This window comes from Dryobates pubescens, chromosome 18 (genome assembly GCF_014839835.1).
Source record: "Dryobates pubescens isolate bDryPub1 chromosome 18, bDryPub1.pri, whole genome shotgun sequence".
NCBI classification, from domain to species: Eukaryota; Metazoa; Chordata; class Aves; order Piciformes; family Picidae; genus Dryobates; species Dryobates pubescens.
In genome coordinates, this window is record NC_071629.1 from 14,191,758 (window position 1) to 14,209,938 (window position 18,181).

General features: G+C 47.8%; 1 protein-coding gene across 1 annotated transcript; it reads right to left on the reverse strand.

Moving 5' to 3' along the window:
- Positions 1-1,952: 1,952 nt before the first annotated feature.
- On the reverse strand, positions 1,953-14,901 carry FGF16 (fibroblast growth factor 16). Its single transcript, XM_054169463.1, has 3 exons — positions 14,531-14,901; positions 7,691-7,794; positions 1,953-3,222 (listed from the first exon to the last, which is right to left on the reverse strand). Exons 1-3 carry the CDS (start codon positions 14,805-14,807, stop codon positions 2,977-2,979), a joined length of 627 nt encoding a protein of 208 aa, XP_054025438.1. The 5' UTR covers positions 14,808-14,901; the 3' UTR covers positions 1,953-2,976.
- Positions 14,902-18,181: the final 3,280 nt, after the last annotated feature.

Below are 18,181 nucleotides of genomic sequence, written 5' to 3' on the forward strand. Positions count from 1 at the left end.
CACCTGCAGGTCCCTTCACAGCAGGATGCTCTGCTGAAGCAGCTCTTCCATTCAGGTATTGGATGAATGAGTCCATCAGGTGCCCCTATCAGCTCAAATTGATCAAAATGTACTTGATGTTGCTGAGATGTTTGACCTTTGTTTGGAAGAAGAGGAGCAGGCTCTAAACCACCGGATTTATCCTCAAGTGCACCGGAAAGCCCTGGCTGGAGGGAGGCAGGATCATCCCGGGGGCAGAGCGAAGCGCCAGGTCTGAGGGATTTCCCTGTATGCCAGGGAAGGTCAAACATACACATCAGGACATTGGATGAGCGATCGTGCTCCTGCCATGGTAGCAGAGGATGAGATGTTTCAGCAGTGACTCAGAGGAAGAAGGTAAATAAACATTTCTTATTTCAAATGCAGGATTAAATTCCTTCATGTCTGGATCATTCAAGGTAAAGCTCCTGTAATCTCCTCATTGTGATCCACAGCTTGGTTGTCTAGTGACTGCTGGACCTGCTGCGCCTGATGTGGGAGCAGTTGGGACAGTCAAAGGGATGTGGCACAGACACAGGAGGTAGCAGAGAGGACAAGCAATGGCCAGGAGCAGAGCTGGGCACCAGGGCTACAGCTCCGTTAGCAGCACAGCTTGTGAAGAAGCTGGTGTGGACCATCCCCAGGTAAGTGAAATCATCCTGGGAATTCAGGAACTGAAGCTGGAGGAGCTGAGATTTTTACTTTGACTGCTTTGTGAGGAGGTGGCTGAGAAACAACACTGAAAAATGCAGCTGTGATAAGGAGAACCCCAACCCAAGGCCACTACACTTGGATTTGTACATATTTTTTGGATGCCCTAGAGAACCTCATTGCACACCAACCTCTCCTCTCTGCTGCAGCTACACACTCCTGCTTCCTACCGTGTGCTAAAAACCCTCCCTGCTGATCACAGGGGACAAAGAACAAACTGGCATCGCTCCTGGAAGCTTTTCCTGTAACATCCCAAATAGGCACCGAGGGCCTGTGCTGACTGTTGGGCTGAGCTGCAGAGCAAAGCTTCCATCATCAGTGTGCCCAGTGTGGCGAGTCCGACCTGAAGAGAGCCACAGGAATCCAGCACGACGCTGGCAGCAGGTGGAAATATGGGGCTGACTCAGGCTGCCAAAACACTGGTGGATTTGGCTGAGCCCACTGGGAGGAAAGGTGATGGCACTGTGTGACCCAAGCTTCTGCAGAGGAAAATGCCACACAGCCATGAATGTCCAAGCTCTGCCTGGAGGGTAACTGCTTAAAAATGGTAGGGTTTTTTTTTTTTCAATTGCTTTTGTTGCTCTCTACATCTTCTTCACTGATTTTTCCATGATGCTTCAGGTAAGTCTGGTGTGAGATGTGGTGGGTTTATTGCAGGAAGGATGAGTCCATCCAAAGGCTTGGCACACGCTACAAATCTTTCTGGACTTGATTTTTCTGCAGGACACAAGCCATAGCAGCTGCTGCTGGCAACTCACACTGGGAGCTGACCCAGTGTTTCCCAGACTGGTGGGGCTGCATAGGTGAGGGAGAGTTGAAGACACCAACTGTGCCTGCAAGGTTCCTCCATTTGTAGTGACGGTGGTGCTGAATCTGGACCTATCCCACCTGATGGCTACAAAGTCTGAGCTGGGCCCAGTGCTCGGCATGGCCCAAGCACCTTTTTTGCCTGTCTCAGAGTAAAGGTGAGAGCTGGATTTGTAACTCTTGGAAATTCCAGTTCAGCAGCTGGGCATTCTGGTAGGATCATGCTTCCAAGGTCCATTCCAGGTACAACTTCACATCACCCGTGTACAAAGTTTGGTGTTCAGGTACCATACAAAGGCTTTTTAGGGGTGAATATATCCATAGTGATGGGGAAATACTGGGTTAATGGTTAAAGAATGCCAAAAAAAGGGGCTAGCAAGAAATCTACAATATAAAGACAATTTTATTGCCAATAAGCTCTTAAAACTCATTTTTTTTTCCTGTTTCAGTAGGACCTTATTCTTCCTGATGAAAATCCGGTCATAGCATCTCTCATTAAAAATAAAATTATTTTGAAATAAATAAATATATAAAATAAATATCATATACATTTTATAAATAGTTTTGTCCTTATGCACAGTATCCATGCTTACAGCTGAATAATGTTCCTCACCCCATTCCCACCCCAACAGCAGGGAAAAAACCCACGCATCAGGACCAGTCCATGTGGCATCATCGATGTGTCAAACTCCCGGGCTGCTCAAGCAGGGACTCCAAAGGCTTCTTCTTTGCAGGTGACCATCCCGAGCTCAGCAGCAGCTCCTGCAGCACTTCTCTGGGCTTTTCTTTTCTTTCCTTCTTTTCATTTTTAGGTTGTTGTGGGGTTTTTTCCCCTCCCCTCCTTGGTGATGAGGTTTGTTCACCTGCTTGTTCCTTTAGAATCATAGAATGTTAGGGGCTGGAAAGGACCGCTGAAGATCACCGAGTCCAACCCCCCTGCCAAAGCAGGATCACCTAGGGCAGGTCACACAGGAACATGTCCAGACAGGTCTTAAAAGTCTCCAGAGAAGGAGACTCTACAACCTTTCTGGGCAGCCTGTTCTAGGGCTCCGTCACCCTCATAGTAAAGATTTTTTTCCTCATGTTGAGGTGGAACTTCCTGTGTTCCATTTTGTATCCATTGCCCCTTGTCCTATCTCAGGACAGCATTGAAAAGAGACTAACAACCATAACATTGAATATTCGGCCTCAGGTAAAGACAGTGAATGAAAATGAAAGATTATATGGTGGGTTCCCTCCCTTTCCCTGCCCCAGCCCCAGCAATAACCCAGGGTTGATATACACTTGAAACAAGGAGGACCAGCAGTGTCTGCAGTCCGTGCGAGTGCTTTCCTACATCAGCTACGCTTACAGGAATGATGGAATGACTATGGAGATAGTGCTCTGGGGAAAAGCTTGGGAGCCCAAGTATGTACACTGCTGGGGCAGCTGCAGGAAGCATCACCTGTAGTGGAAGAGGTCTCTGTACATCGCTGGTATTTTGGTGGGGTCCACAGGCCTGGGTAAAAAGTGAGTGAATTTCTGGTGTCTCTTAGTCCTGTACCCTTCACGGGGGGAGCCATCCTTGTTCAGAGCCACGTAGTAATGGCGCTCCGAGTCAGGGTGCTTGTAGAGGGTCGAGGCGTAGGTGTTGTACCAGTTCTCTTCAAACTGCTCGCGGAAAACACACTCCCGGGTCAGCTTCTTCTGCGTTGGGGCAATGGTGTCAGGGGAAGAAAAAGACATTTGTGTCATAAAGTATTAAAACATTACACCTTTTTCTCCATAGATTCATGGAATGGTTTGGGTTAGAAGGGACCTTGAAGATCATCTAGTTCCAACCACCCCAGCATTGATAGGGACACCCTCCACTAGACCAGGCTGCTGAAGGCCTTATCCAACCTGGCCTTGAACACCTGCAGGCGGGGGTAATGCACAACCTCCCTGTTTCAGTGTCTCACCACACTCACTGTAATTTACCCTTACTTTATTTTCCCAGCTACTTTCTGCCCTGAGGATGGAGACTAGATGCTGTTGGGTGAGAGCTGGAAACAGGCATGAGGCCTACAAGCCAAGACCCAAAGATGTCTGAAGTTGGAGGAAGAGACAAAAGGAGGAGGTGAGTGTGCATTTTGTGAAGGTGCCCCATAAATAAAACAAACAACAAACAAAACAGGGCCATAACAGAGCTCCAAAGCTGATAGCCAAGTCTCTGAGATTAGGGTGCGAATGTGGAGCTTGGTGCCCACCTGCAGCCATGTCCCACCACAGCAGCCCCATTCATAGGCATCACACACTCCCCAAAATTGTTCTCGTAGGTGAGAGGCAACCCCTGGAGAGGCAGTGGACAGCAGATGTGAAGGGTTTAAACAGAAGCAAATACCACTTTGGAAATTCAGGGTGTAGAGCAGCAGACACTGTGCTGGGAAGGAAAACATTCCTCAGACAAAAGCATCTTCTGATTTGCCAGGGAGCTGTGATGTGAGGCCATACCAAGACCCCAGAGGTCTGGATGGAAAACAGCTTTCTCCGGGTGTCTAACCCCAGGGAGGATTTACAGTGACAATAGGTTATGTGATGAATACGTGCCAGCCAATGGCCAGTCCATCCCTGGCTGGTGTCACCATATCACAAACAGCCTTTCCTTCCATCCATCACAGCTAGGAGCTGTTGGCTTCGTGTCCCATGATGGCTTTTCAGCTCGTGCTCCTTCCCTCTTCCTCCCATCTCCCCAGTGCCAGCTACAGCAAGGAGCCCAGCCATATTGAGGAGCACTGGGGCTGTTCTTCTGCCCCAGGAAGACATGTGTGGGTGGCATTGCCACTGCTGTATCACAGAGGGACCTGCCATCCCACCCCACGGGGCACTGCCAAGGGGGACATCTGCAGACCTAGGATGCTGCAGTATTGCAAACACTGACCCTGCCCTGCAAACAGTTTGGGTAGGGGAAAGAGCCTCAGCCAGGGCACAGAGAGCACTTGCTGAATGTTCTTGCCTGCAGACCACGTTTTGTAACGTGATTCAGGAGCTCACCTGTGCTCAGAGCCTGTTTTGGGTGTTTTGCTGCTAATTAAAAAACCTCCAAGGCAAGTTGTGAGCCTTTCATAAGCCCATGTCACATCTCTTGCCATCTGAGACCTGGGCAATGGGGAACAGGGAGTTCTTCTTCCCAGATCTGTCAATAAATACAGAGCCTTCTTTCCTTCCCCTAGGGCAACATCTACATGGAATATGTTGGCAAATGTTGACCAGCTGAACTTGTGTGCTGCTGCTTTGGTCCAGATTACCTGCTCTTCACTGGGCTGTTTAGAGGTACAGTGTTTGCATAAAATGAAACAGCTCTGTGAAGAAGGACCTTTGGGTCCTGGTGGACAACGCATTCACCATAAGCCAGCAATATGCTCTTGTAGCCAAGAAGGCAAATAGTCTCCTGGGGTGCATTCAGAAGAGTGTGACCAGCAGATCAAAGGACGTTCTCCTCCCACTCTGCTCTGCCCTGTCAGGCCACACCTGTAGTACTGGGTTAAGTTTTGGGCTCCCCAGTTCAGGAGAGACAGGGGACTCCTGAAGACAGTCCAGGAAGGGGCTACAAAAATGCTGAGGAGACTGAAGCATCTCCATGAGGAGAAGAAGCTGAGAGATGTGGTGCTGTTTAGCCAGAAGAGCAGCCTGAAAGGCAGTCTTCTCAATGCTCAGCAAGAACTAAAGGGCTAGGGGGCAAGAAGATGGGGCCAGACTCTTCTCAGGGATGTCCAGTGAGCCAGGACAAGGGGCTGACACAAATTGGAACCTAGGAACTTCCATCTAAATATGAAGGGAAACATCTTGCTTTGAGGGAGCCCTGAAGCAGGCTGCCCAGAGAGGTTGTGGAGTCTCATTCACTGGAAAGATTCCAAACCAGCCTGGACATTGTGATCCTGGGCAACCTGCTGTGGGTGACCTTGCTCCAGCAGGGGGGTTGGACTTGGATGATCTTCAGAGGTCCCTTCCAACCCTCACCATCCTGGGATTCTGTGTGATTCTGTGTTTGGAAAATCCGGGGTAATTCTGTAAGTTGTCACTTATTCAGTGGGATGTCCCCACTGAGCCTGCAAGGTGCTGCCTGCCACTTTTGCTGCTCTTGGCGTTAGCTGCGTGTCTGCCATCGATAGCAAGCTTAACAGAAACGTTGGCACGAGGTTAGCAGGGCTAGGCAGAGAAGCTCTGTCCCGAGGGGACTCCACGTGTCTCTGTGGGGATGGCCAGCTCTGGCTGTATCAACACAGATCAGGCAAAACCGGCAGGGAGGGAAATAATAAACTTGCTGGAACTTTAAAAGCACCGCTGTGCTGTCATCTCCTAAAATACCCATGTAATGCTAATGCTGTCCTTGGGAGCTCTGTTATGGACCTTTAATTAAGAATTCTGTAGTGGCTTTCGATTTTGAAAAGCCATCATTGCACAACCCACGTGTCCCAGATTTTGAAACACCAGGGTTATTTGGGGACCTGGCTCATGATTCGTGCACAGCCCGGATCGGTGGTTTGTGTCCCTGCAGCTTCTGGTCAGCGTCTTGTCTGCTGTAGGGGACGAACAGCAAACTCCCATGATTGTGTCTTCAGGTCAATTCTGTTTCCAGGTGAAGTGTTACAAAATGCTATTTTTATTTCTGTGTTGTAACTTGTCACAGAAACATTTTTCTTGGGGGGCTGTTTAGCCTGGAGAAGAGAAAGCTGAGAGGGGAACTTACTAATGTTTGTAAATATCTGAAAGGTGGATGCCAAGAAGGGTCAAGTCTCTTTTCAAAGGTGTCCTACGATAGGACAAGGGGCAACAGGCACAAACTTGAACCCAGGAGGTTTCACTGGAACATGAGGAGAAACTTTTTTGCTGTGAAGGTATTAGAGCCTTGGAGCAGGCTGCCCACAAAGGTCATGGAATCTCCTCTGGAGAGATTTCAAACCCACCTTGACATTGTGATCCTGGGCAACGCGCTGTGGGTGACCCTGCTTTAGCAGTTCTAGATGATCTCCAGAGGTCACTTCCAGCCCCTACCATGATTCTAAGAACACAGGCCCCAGAATTTAATTAACCCAGCATGAAACTGATGATTCATAGTCAGAACTGCAGGGTTTGAAAGCAGAGAAAGGCACAGTCAGGCTGTGTCCTCCTTTTCAGCAGGCACAGTGAAAGCTGTGACTCCAGGAGCAGCCTGAGGGTTTGGCAGCAGAGGTGCTGCTGTGTGGGTGCAGGATCCAGCCCTGCTTTCCCATGTGTGCTTTGAGATTTTTTTTGTGTTTTACTGGATCTTGGTGATTTTAAGTATCTTGCACATTTGTGATTTAACTGCTGTCTCCACCTTACCTTCTGTTTAGGGCAGATGTTACTATAGAAATTAAATGGAAAAGAACAGTTATCCGTCCATGCTAGAATCCGATTGTCTCCTATGAGCATCAGTAACTGCACCTTAAATAGTGAAAGGGTCTGTGGCAGTCTGAGATAGGAATGGGAGAAGAAAAGGTGATGGAAACTTGTGGGTTACTGTTATTGTTTGCTAGGGTAGTGGTGGAGTCCCCGCTCTGGAGGAGTTTCAAAGCCATGGAGATGCGGTGCTGAGGGACATAGTTTAGTATTGACCTAGAGGTGCTGGGTTAATGGTTGGATCTGATGATCTTGTAAGTCTCTTCCAACCAAAATAATTGTTATTCTGTGACTAGGAAGAGTTTATAGATATTCAGGAGTTTGTATGGAGTGATAAACTAACAAGGAGTTTACACTGGGGTTTTGGCAAAACATGGAAAATTTTAGCCTGAAAAGGGCACTTCTAAAAAATGATGAACAATCTCCCTGAACTCCTTTTAGTTGTAGAGTATGTTATAATAAAATAACACTTAGACCACAACTTCAGCTTCTGTTAGTGAAATATCTGTAACATAAATGTAAAATCTGCAGACAGGTGCAGATTCTGGCCACATGGAGAATAGAAGTGATGTGTTAAGCAGTGAAAACAGAGAAGCAGTCCCTCATTTCATGCTAAATTTCCCCCCTGCATTTAGTTGATCCTTGCCACTCTGTTTCTGAAAGGCAAATGCTTGATAAACCCCCCATCCAGTTCCCAGCTCATGACACCAATGAGGCCCCTGTATTGCAGTGTATGTTACATAGTGATGCAATTGGCACAAGATCTTAAACTTACCGACCCATACAGCTCGCCTCTCTCATTCATGCCGAGGTAGAGTCCTGAGTCCACCCCACGGATGCTCACCAGCCCAACTGCCAGGCTAATAAACTCCAAAATCCCTGAAACAGAAAGAAGTCCAAATCATAGAATCATAGAATTGCTTTGATTGGAAAAGACCTCTAGGATCATCAAGTCCAATCATCAATCTAAGACCACCATGGCCATTAAACCATGTTCCAAAGTGCCACATCCACACATTTCTTGAACACCTCCAGGGACAGTAACTCCACCATCTCCCTGGGAAACCTATTCCAATGCCCAAGAATCACACAGAGCTTCCTGCAGCCTCCATTTTCCTTGTTTCTAATGAGAGTTATTAAATCTATAGTCCTATAGTGTGCAATCTTCCATTTCCACCCTAGGCTTTTCCCCGGCACTGCAGGTTTGCCTTGCTCAGGAGGAATTAGCTTTACTGATGAGAAAAGGTCTGCTAGGTTTTGGTGGTTTGAGTTTTGGTGGTTATTTTTTTCCAAATTATCACCAAGACAGCAAGTGCAGAAACTTGTTCCTGGCCCCATGAGAATTTCAGAAGGCTGTTAGCACACTGGGTTTTGTTCTTCACCAAAAGGAGAGTGATTTTTGTCACCACAGAGCTTCTGTTTTGAGATAACAGTCTCATGTGTTTTGAAGTCATGTGTTCAAGAAAAATAAGTAATAAGTACCAGATGAGATGTTTGTGAGGGCTGTCTTCATCCTGGCATTCCACTGGGATTCCTGCTGCCCCCTAATGTATATACAAGCCTCAAGGATAAAATCACTTCAAAAGCACACACTTCCTCCATAGCCTTTGGAGTTGCTGGTCTTTCTTCTGTCACCCCCTACCATCATTACTGCCAGCAACTCCCTCCTGCCCCATGTGTCCTGCTGCCTGCCCCACCCTCAACCTAGCCTTTTCCTGGGCCAGCAGTATCTTGTCCTAGCCATCCCCAGCCCTCCAAGAGCAGCCTACGTGGGCTTCAGCCTACAGCCATGGTGTCATATACTTTAAATAACAAGAGGCAGTCTCATTTCATAGAATCACAGACTGGTTTAGCCTGGAAGAGACCTTTAAAGGTCATCTACTCCAATCCCCCTGCAGTCAGCAGAGACATCTGCAACTAGAGCAGGTTGCTCAGAGACCCAAATGACCTGATCTGGAATGATTCCAGGGATAGGGCATCTACAACCTCTCCAGGCAACCTGGGCTAATATAAAGTTTTCCTCTGGCAAAGAAATTAGCAGGGTCTGCTGCTGCCTGCTGCACCCCCAGTGCTGCCAGCAAGGGAGATGGCAGCAGTTTAGATGGAGGAAAGATTTGTAAGGGGGAACCCTTGGTGAAGCATGTAAAAACAAACAGCCCCCAAGCAGCCCAGAGGTGTAGTGGGTGCTCCATCCCTGAAGACATTCAAGGTCAGGCTGGACAGGGCTTTGAGCAACCTGATCTAGTTAGGGATGTCTCTGCTCAGTGCTGGGTGGTTGGACTGGATGACATTTAAAAGTCCCTTCTAACCCAAAACATTTGTTGACTTTAACATCGTATCAGACTGCACAGGAAGTCCTCCTGAAGGCATTAGTGGGACTGGGTTAGACTCTGGATGTCACACGCTCCCTAGCTAGAGGTCATGGGCACAGGTCACTGGCCTGTGTCCAGTACTGAATTAGCTGGGAGGTAGCAGCAGAGGAAGGAAGAGGGTTTTCCCCATCCCACCTGATGACTGGAGTACACACATCCACTGACAAGAGCACAGAGTTGTTCTAACCTTTAGCGTGGCTCTGAGTCTCTTAATATAGCTGCCAAAATGTCCAGTCCTGAGTGATTTCTGCTCTGATCAGGTTACTTCCTAAAGCTCCTCTTCAAAGTGTGCCCTAAGTCTAAAATCACCACATGACAAGCAGCCACCTGAGCCAGTTGACTTCAGTGGCAGTCAAAGCTCCTGGTAAACCCTCAGCTTGGGGCATGTCTCTTCTGCTCAGTCAGGCATGGGTGTGATAGCTCTCAGACGATAACTGTATCACCACCTAAATATAGGACAGACCAGGATGGACACCTCTGTCCCCCTTAGCTCAACACAAGACTCATGTCAGATGCTGGCAGCTAAGGTGGGTGCAAGAATTCATCTTCTTACCTTATATTGGGATTTTTGTCCTCATTTTTCCCTGCCTGCTCTGGGGCTTGTGCATCAAATCCAGCCCCTGCTCCCTGCAGCCAGCAGGTGCTTTGGAGAAGAGATGAAATAGGGACTTAGGAGCTGGAACTCCTCCAGAGATGAAAGCAAACAACAGAAAACATGCTTCATGGTCCAGTGCAGATGTTTTCCAGGTTGAAATATGCCCAGTTACAATGCCGTGGCCTAGGGACACATATAAGCTGCAGAGGGTTGGGCTAGATGACCTTTAAAGGCCCCTTCCAACCCAAAACATTCTATGATTCAATATATTGCCTTCAGAAATGCCAGGAGCAGGGATGGCAGCCTTCCCAAATCAGGACCCTGGCTCTGCTCTGCTTGCTTCCCAGTAGTTATTGTGGTTTCTTATCTGAAAAGAAGCATGAATGGGGAGGGAAGAGGGTTGAGGGATGGTCTTCTGCCTCTTCTATCCACCAGTTCTGACACTTGAAGGGAGTTATTGAGCTACTGTGTGCTTCTGTTTTCCCATCTGCAGGACTGAAATCCTGACAGTCACTGAAAATGGAGTGACAATGTCCAACAACTAGAGAGAGGGTAAAAAGTAATACAGAGTGAAAGGAGTACAGGGATACCCAGAAATGGGGGAGACTTTCCCAGACTGGAGACAAGTGCATATTCAAGTGAAAAATATCTGGTAACTGGAGAGCAGTGGATCAACTGTCCTGTAAGTACAAACACAGTCCTCAGCACCAGCGTATTTTCAGGTTTTATTTGTCTTCTGTTGCTGGTCCCATTTAGAAACTAAGGAACGTCTCAGGAAGGGAGACCAAGAGCTCCCATTAGGCATACCCACCAGCATGCTCTGTACACAGCACATGAACCCAGGTCTCCAGAGATGTGGTAAGGAGCAACCCAGGGGCAGCCATCAGCATCTTCTTTGCTCTGAATGGTTGGGTGAGACACTCCTTATCTGATGCAGGTTGAGTAATACTTGGTTTTGCAAACAACATTTCTTCAAGGTGTGCCTGTGACAATCTCTCCTGACAACATCCCTTGCAATATTCCCTTTTTCTGATCTCAGAATGGCACTTAGAGACACGCATGGAAGACAACTGTGTTGAGACGGCATTAAGAACATAACTTAAACCCAGGGAAGTCAGGAGACAGAATGAAGGCTGAAAAAATGTGGGCGGGTATCCATCCTGTCCTTAACTCACTCCAATTGCTAGACAAAATTGCAGCTTCGTACATCTGATCTCCAGCAGCACAGGGAGCGGCCACTGGGGCCAGCTCAAGAATTTTTTTTCCAGTTGTAGCAGTGTATGTTTGTAGAACATGCTTTCCCCCCCTGCTTTTTTCTCTCTTCCCCAGGACCTGTCTCTTTATTCCTGCTTTGTTTAGTCATTCTCTTTTGTTCCTTGGGCCTTTCTAGGTAATATTTGGAGAGATTTGGTTAAGACTCCAACTGGTTTCATTTACCACCAAAGTAGTGAATAATCTCCCAAGCTTTGCTGTGGCTGGACCCGCAAACTCTCGCCTTACTTAAACCATCCCTCAAAGAACAATTCAGCTCCTTGCACCTGTCTCTTCTTACATGACTATATTCAGGAGCAGGGGTACAGAAACATCAGATGTTGTATTAATGGCTACAAACCCAAAGCTTCAGCTAAAAACCTCAACAACTGTTCAGCAACAGGTGCACTATGGTCTGAATGTCAAAATCTACAGCAAAACTTTCTCTTGAGATTTCACTGACTTCTCTAGGAGCCTGTGTTACAGATCCATCAGCAGGTTTGTGCTCCAGAAGAGCTTCAGTTGCTGCCTTTATTAGGCAGAAAAGGAGCAATTCCTCCTGGCAGGGATTGTCCTGGTGTATTTGTCTCAGTCCCATTCTCAGAATGATTCTCATAGGGGTGCCAGTCCAAACCCCCTCCAGATTTTGATTCTCCTTTATTTCGTTGTACAGGAAAGTTCTTAGCAAATGCAGTGAGAACAGATGTATTTCCCAAAACACTTTATCCTTGCTGGGATGATTTAGAAGGAGCTTCCAGTTCAGAGAGCAAATCTGGGCACTCCTCTAGTGTGAGAATGAGCTTTCTTCCAACAATCCTGGAGGGCTTCACCAAATTTTGCATTAAGCCTCCTCTAGGAAAAACAAGCTGTGCCTCATTGTTCTTGCATGAAACTGTATTTTTACAAGTATAAAATATCACATTCCAGAAGACAGGTGTGATTTAGGAACACTCCAGTCCTCAACAGATGAGAGGGAATAGTTACTGTGACCGTTCAGGCAAGTGTGGTTGACAATGCTGCCACTTCCCTGCGTCCTCTGGCCACATGTGCTGATACCATGGTACAAAAGAATCCTTCCCATTAACCCTCACTGTTAGGACCCTGGTACTCAGTTCTGCATCACCAGGGCTTTGCCTCTTTGCACATCAGGTAGCTTTTGGGATGGCACCCACCATGGGAGGGTGCAGGTACTGTCCATCTTTTCCTGAACCCCTTCCGCTATGAAGAGATTGAGATGCAAAGCTTGGTTCTACTCTACTGCATATACATATGCGTCTCTGCTGCGGTGTCACAGCCAGCTATGGAGCACATTATCTGCTTGTGGTGTCAGGAAGCACCTTCCAGCCATGTGGGCTTGATCCACTAAAGTAACATACTGGATTTCTAAGTATTTCCCCAGCTGCCCCTAGATTTTAACTGCTGCCCTGAAACCATCCTTGAGCTCTGCATCTCTCCCCACAGTTTCATACTTCCCCAGGACCACTGCGGCTGCCTCTTTCTGGGCTAAGTTACTGCTCTCCAACTGCCGCATGCAAGATTGAGGAATGCATTGATACATGACATCCTAATATGAACCATACCAGTAACACTGGAATTTAAATACTCATGGCTACTGAATGCAGATGGTGAATGCTGTGTGCCAACACATTATTGCTTTGAGTCTTTGCTGCAGTGAGGTTTAGTCCAACTTTATCTGCACATGAGGATTCCAGTCTAATCCTTTGGGGCTTTGTCTTGCAATTACAACAAATAACTATTTATTTTACACCGCCTTTGGGAAAACCCTGAAGCAGAAAACTATAATATTTTATATCTGAAGTCTGGTCTAGTTTACGTAGCTGGATGCTGACTGCTAAAACACTTAGGGAATGCCAATGTTTCGATTTATTGAAGGCACTGTGTGACTTAAGCTTAAATGTGCAAACCCCATGAAAAGTTTCACCCCATTTAACGTGTTTTTCCCAAGTTTCTTTGGAAACACACTGATTTTACTGTCTTTATAAAAAAAAATGGAACTGAGACTAACACTGCCATTTGGAACGGGCTGTTAACTTGTACAAAGATAAGTAAAAAGAACTGATAGAAATACTACGTGGCAGATTGAACTAAACCCAAACAGATGCAATGGGTTTGTTTTCAGTTTCTTTTAACGTGGAAAGCCACTGTGTGCTGCAGCACGAAAGGTGAAAAGATGTGTGTCTTTCACGAGGTAATTAAAGAACACTTGCCCCACGAGGCTATTAGTACCTGATTCTGACCCGCGGGTTATGACTTTCTTGTTGATTTAGGCAGGGACATGCTATGCACACACCTGGTGTTTATGGAAAGCACAGTACAGAGATAAGCTTCTCCAGCTGTTCCAAAAACCTGCCTTACACCACCAACAATAGCAGCAGGAGTGTTCCTGAGGTATAAGAAAGGAACAGTTGCAAACAAGTAAAGGCAAAAAAAATTCCTTTCACCGAGGAGTTAAATCACTTGAAAACTATAAAAAGTCTTGCGAGCACTTCTTGCAACCTGTTGACAACATAGCTGAGCTCACTGGCCTGGGACTTGTTGATAGCTTACACAGACACCTGCACTAGATGCTGAAGTAGCGGGAATTTTTCTGAGCTGTGCTCAAACTTACTGCACTTCTTTGCCTGTGGCTTGGGATGCATTTTTTGAAGATTACATATAGTCTCATTAGAGATCCCTGCTCTTGTGTGACACTGATACGGGCACTTCAGTCTTCCAACTGCATCACAGGCAGCAAGGTAAATCCACGGTGCTCTGCCTATTGTTCCATCTTCTCTTTCCTTCTGGAGATCCCCTAAATGGTTTTCTCCCTTCAGCTTCCCCTTTCCTATCCAACAGCCTCCCCAAACTGACACCCACCCAGCCAACTGATCCCTGCCCGCTTTCGAGGAGACACTCTTCTTGTGAAATTCATGCAAATAAAAGAAACCAGCTCGCAAACATCTGCAGAAGCAAAAACCAAAAATACGAGAGGGGGTAAAAAACCCAAACCAAAACAACCGAAAAAGCAAGGAATTTCTTTTTCCAACGTGCTCTGCTCTCTTTTGCTTCTCTCACTGGTAACTTCAGGGGTACTTCTAAAGTTGCTTCCTCGCCAAACCAAAAAAATCTTTTTAAAATTTGATTTTTTTTTCTCCTGCTATAGCACGTTTTTGTGCACCTGCAGAAGGGCTGAGCACCGGGAGAGTAGGAAATTGGACATAAAAACTCCCGCATTGCTGGGGAGTGAGCGCATTTGTTTAGGAGTCTAATTATATCCGTCCCGGGATGATTTATATTAGCGGGGTAATTAATTCTGTACGCGGGGCACCTGCTCCCGCCACCGGCCTGGCCCCAGCACCGGCCCGGTCCGGCCGCCCCGTTCCCGCCGCCCCCTTACCGAAGCGGCTGTGGTCCTGCCGGGTGCCCTGCACCGTGCCGTTGGGGAAAATCTCCAGGTGGAAGCCGGTGCGGCAGTAGAGCTGCCGCCGCCGGAGGATGCCCTTAAGGTGAGCGAAGTCGGTGGGGGAACCCCGCTGCAGCCGCCCCTCGATCTGTCCCAGGCGCTCGTTGAGGAAACCGGGGGAGTCAGCGAGGGGCAGCCCGGCGCCCAACCCGGGGGGAAAGCCGTGCAGGTCGGGGTCCAGCGCGCCCAGGAAACCGCCCACCTCGGCCATGGGGGCCGCAGCCCGCGGGCGGGCGGGGAGCGGCGTGGAGCAGAGCGGCCCCTCAGAGTGCGGGCTGCGGCCGCCGGGCCCCGCGCTGCCGGCCCCGGCCCGGCCCCGCGCTCCCCGTGCCTCGCATAGCTGGATGTGTCCCGCGGTCGGATGCAAACTGCACTTTATATACGTACACACTCCCCTTACATTGACATATTGGATATTTAAATGCAAGCCACACCTCACTGGCATCCCCTTTGGCTATTGCCTTTTTTTTTTTCCCCTTCTTCTCTGATCCATTTGGTGTTTTTTTTCCCTTCCCTTAAAAAAAAAAAAAAAAGAAAAAAAAAAAGAAAAGAAAACCCAGCTTCACTCCCTCTTTTATTACGAAAAAAAATGGCAGGAAAAAGCTACACATCGCAGTGAGGCGTAACAACTCTTGGCAGGTCCCCGCGAAGCGGCCGATGAAATCATGGAGTCCCCGCACGCACCTCGTCGCTCCAGCCCCGGGTCCCCTGCACCGCGGGCACCCTCTGGCCCTCTCCCGGCTCCCCCGCACCGCCTGTACCCTCTGTCCCACTTCGCTCCCTCTTTGCCGGGTGTCCCCTGCTACAGACCCGGCAAGAAGCCGTTGGGTCAGGCCGGGTCTGTCAGTGCTGCTGCCGCCGCCTGAGCGCCTGCCCGCGTCCCCGTTATCCCGTTCCCCCCTGACCCCCCAAACGGACACAGTGGAGAAAAATAACACGTGAGAGAGGGGCTGGAGATGCGTTTTTCAGATGAATATGTAAAGACTGAAACCGATCTTTGTGAAAAGCGATCCCGCAAGCTTTACGGCCGGGTTTACAGGCTGCGGGAGGTGAAGGAGGGAGGGCGGGCGGCGCTGCCCCGCTCCGCCGCGGGCTCCCTCCCCACCTTCCCCATGTTGGAAACAGGTGTTTCCGCGCTCTCCTCCGGCCCGCCGACACCGTATCTGTAACGGCAGCTGCCCGGCCGCGCTGCAGACAGGCGGAGTGAGGCTCGCGGAGACGGGCGGGGCGGGGACGGGGAGGAGGGGGACACACAGACAGCGCTGGCAGGGAGGGAAAGGCGCGCGCTTCCCGCCCTGCCCGCCAGGCGGCGCTGCTCCTCCCGCTGGCCCGGGGCGCAGGGGCTCGCGGCTGCGGCCGCCACTGTTTGGTCGCAGAGGTGAGGAGGCCCCCTTGGCCTAGGGCATCGGACAGGGCCTTCATGTCCCTGAAGCAGAGTGTTGCCCACGCCAGAAAGAACCGCAGACGAACCCTCAGCAGGTCTCACCCCTCAGCAAGCCTTCTCTCAATCAAGGCTCTTCCCTCAGCCGGTCTCGGCCCTCAGAGGATCCCACACGGTGGATTACTCTCTCAGTGGGTCTCTTCCCTGTTTTTTTCCTGTCAGACTTGTGGCTGTAATGCATTTGATGTTCTCGAGCTAGTAAAATCTGCAGAGGTGTGTTTAGTTTAAACCCAAATCCATACAAGTATGTTGAGGAGCACTTAGGATAGTGAGAAAGGTAACAGAGTTCAATTACATTATAGTAAAATCCAAGATAAACTAAACCCCACAAACCTGCATGCTTAACTAATGTGTAACAAAAGCAGCAAAATCCCCTGCCCAAGCTGACATTCCTTGCTTAACTCTCATGATTATGGTCAGCTTTTGAAGTGTCTGCTGTACATTTTATTGAGAAGTTGGACAGGCTGGTACAACATGCTGTACTTAGCCACCACAAGATATGGAGGAGGTAGTTTTCTCTCTCTCTCTCTTTTTTTTTTATTTATTTTAAATTTCCTGGTTTATTTATGTTTACTAAGCTGAGGAAAAAGCAGAGAGATTTGTGTCCTGTGTTTGAAGAAAAAAAGGCACTCCTTTAAAAGAAGAAACCTGTTTATTATTTTTCATGCATAGAATACATGAAAGTCATCATCAGTAATTCCTTAAAGAAGGATGGGAACCTGTATACAATTTGTGTCACAGAACATAATGCATCACAGAACTAATTTTCTGTGCTGCTTTGTTTCAGCTCATGCAGTTCCCCCACGTTTCTTTTTTGATTACAGCTTGGATTTTCTACCTTGGGAACTGAAATAGTTACTGCCAAACTGCTCCACCTTTCAATTTACTGAAGAATTAGCAGTGGTATTTACACCTAGTTTGCTGAAATGGACCTTTGCTGAAATGGACCCTTTCTCACACACTGCAGAGGTGTCTGTTTAGCAAGGTACTAAAAATATTAATGGCATTATTTGCAAAATAATTACTGTTCATGGAAAGGAGCTGCAATTGGGATGTGACTATAAAGTCAAAGGAAAAGCAAGACTGGGGTCAAAGCAGTAAATTAATTAGAAAAGAGTATGATAAATAAATGCAGCGAGCAATTGTAGGTACTGGATATCCACTGCCTGGTGCAATTCCATTTGGTTAAGAAAAGAGCAAGACAGCTGAGAATATTTGAAGTAGCATTGGCCATGAATGAGCAATCAGAAGTGAAGAATATCTGAGGATAAAGAAACAAAGCCTTGAGCTTTAATAAAAAATACTTCTGCTTCCTTAACACTTCCCATATTGGGATCTCAAAACAATTTATGTACAATGATGAATTAAGCCTCGCACCCAAGGTCACACTGCCTCTCCTTTTTTGCCAGACAGTTGCTTTTTCCACTAAGAGCTGTTCAAAGGATATTGATGGCTTTCTGTATTTGTTTGGGATTTTGGATGTGTAGCAGCACTGCTGGAGCAGTAGCTCTGAGCAAGCTTCTGTACATCCAGAAACCAGACATGTCCACTGTGCGTGTGCGGGAGCCCTTCTGCCTTTTGTTGTGTGGCGACCATCTGTGCTGCACATGCAAGGAATGTCTGAGCTTTCTCAGCAGATAAATAGGGCAACCGCCTTTGTGAGGGGCTGAGTAAACAAATTTCCTTAAGGGGAGCAGAGGATGGTTTATTGGGTTTTATCTTGGATTGTTTTTACTTCAGCCAGTATTGTTATTATCTTTTGTAGTACCACTTCCAGGCCCTAGACCCTGTTTGTGCTGCATACTGTGTTAAGAAGTGCGTCACAAATCTGAGTCCTTGACCTGAGGAATCTCACTGCTCTGGCTCATGGAAGGATTTCTAATGGAAGGCAACATGAATGAATGCAACAGAATTTCAGTAAGTGTATAGAGGTACAGATATATTTTTGTTTAGAATAGCTGGTAGAATGAAGGTAAGGGTCTAAAGATAAAGCTCCAGACTCTCCAAACTGGCTGTTGGGATCAGGTGCCTAAATAAATGGTGTGATTTTCAAAAGAGGAAGTACCTACCTTTTGCAGTTATTGGAAACAAGCACGGATCTGCTGGTTTTAGTAATCCCAGTATGGATTAACAAGTAGGAAGCA

What these genes read in the sequence shown, in the direction of transcription:
- FGF16 (XM_054169463.1), bottom strand. Translation starts at nt 14,807, where the DNA reads ATGGCCGAGGTGGGCGGTTTCCTGGGCGCGCTGGACCCCGACCTGCAC. An exon ending in GCAGGACCACAGCCGCTTCG is followed by an intron (nt 7,795 to 14,530) that starts GTAAGGGGGCGG and finishes TTTCTGTTTCAG; the next exon opens with GGATTTTGGAGTTTATTAGC. An exon ending in GAGGCGAGCTGTATGGGTCG is followed by an intron (nt 3,223 to 7,690) that starts GTAAGTTTAAGA and finishes GCCCCAACGCAG; the next exon opens with AAGAAGCTGACCCGGGAGTG.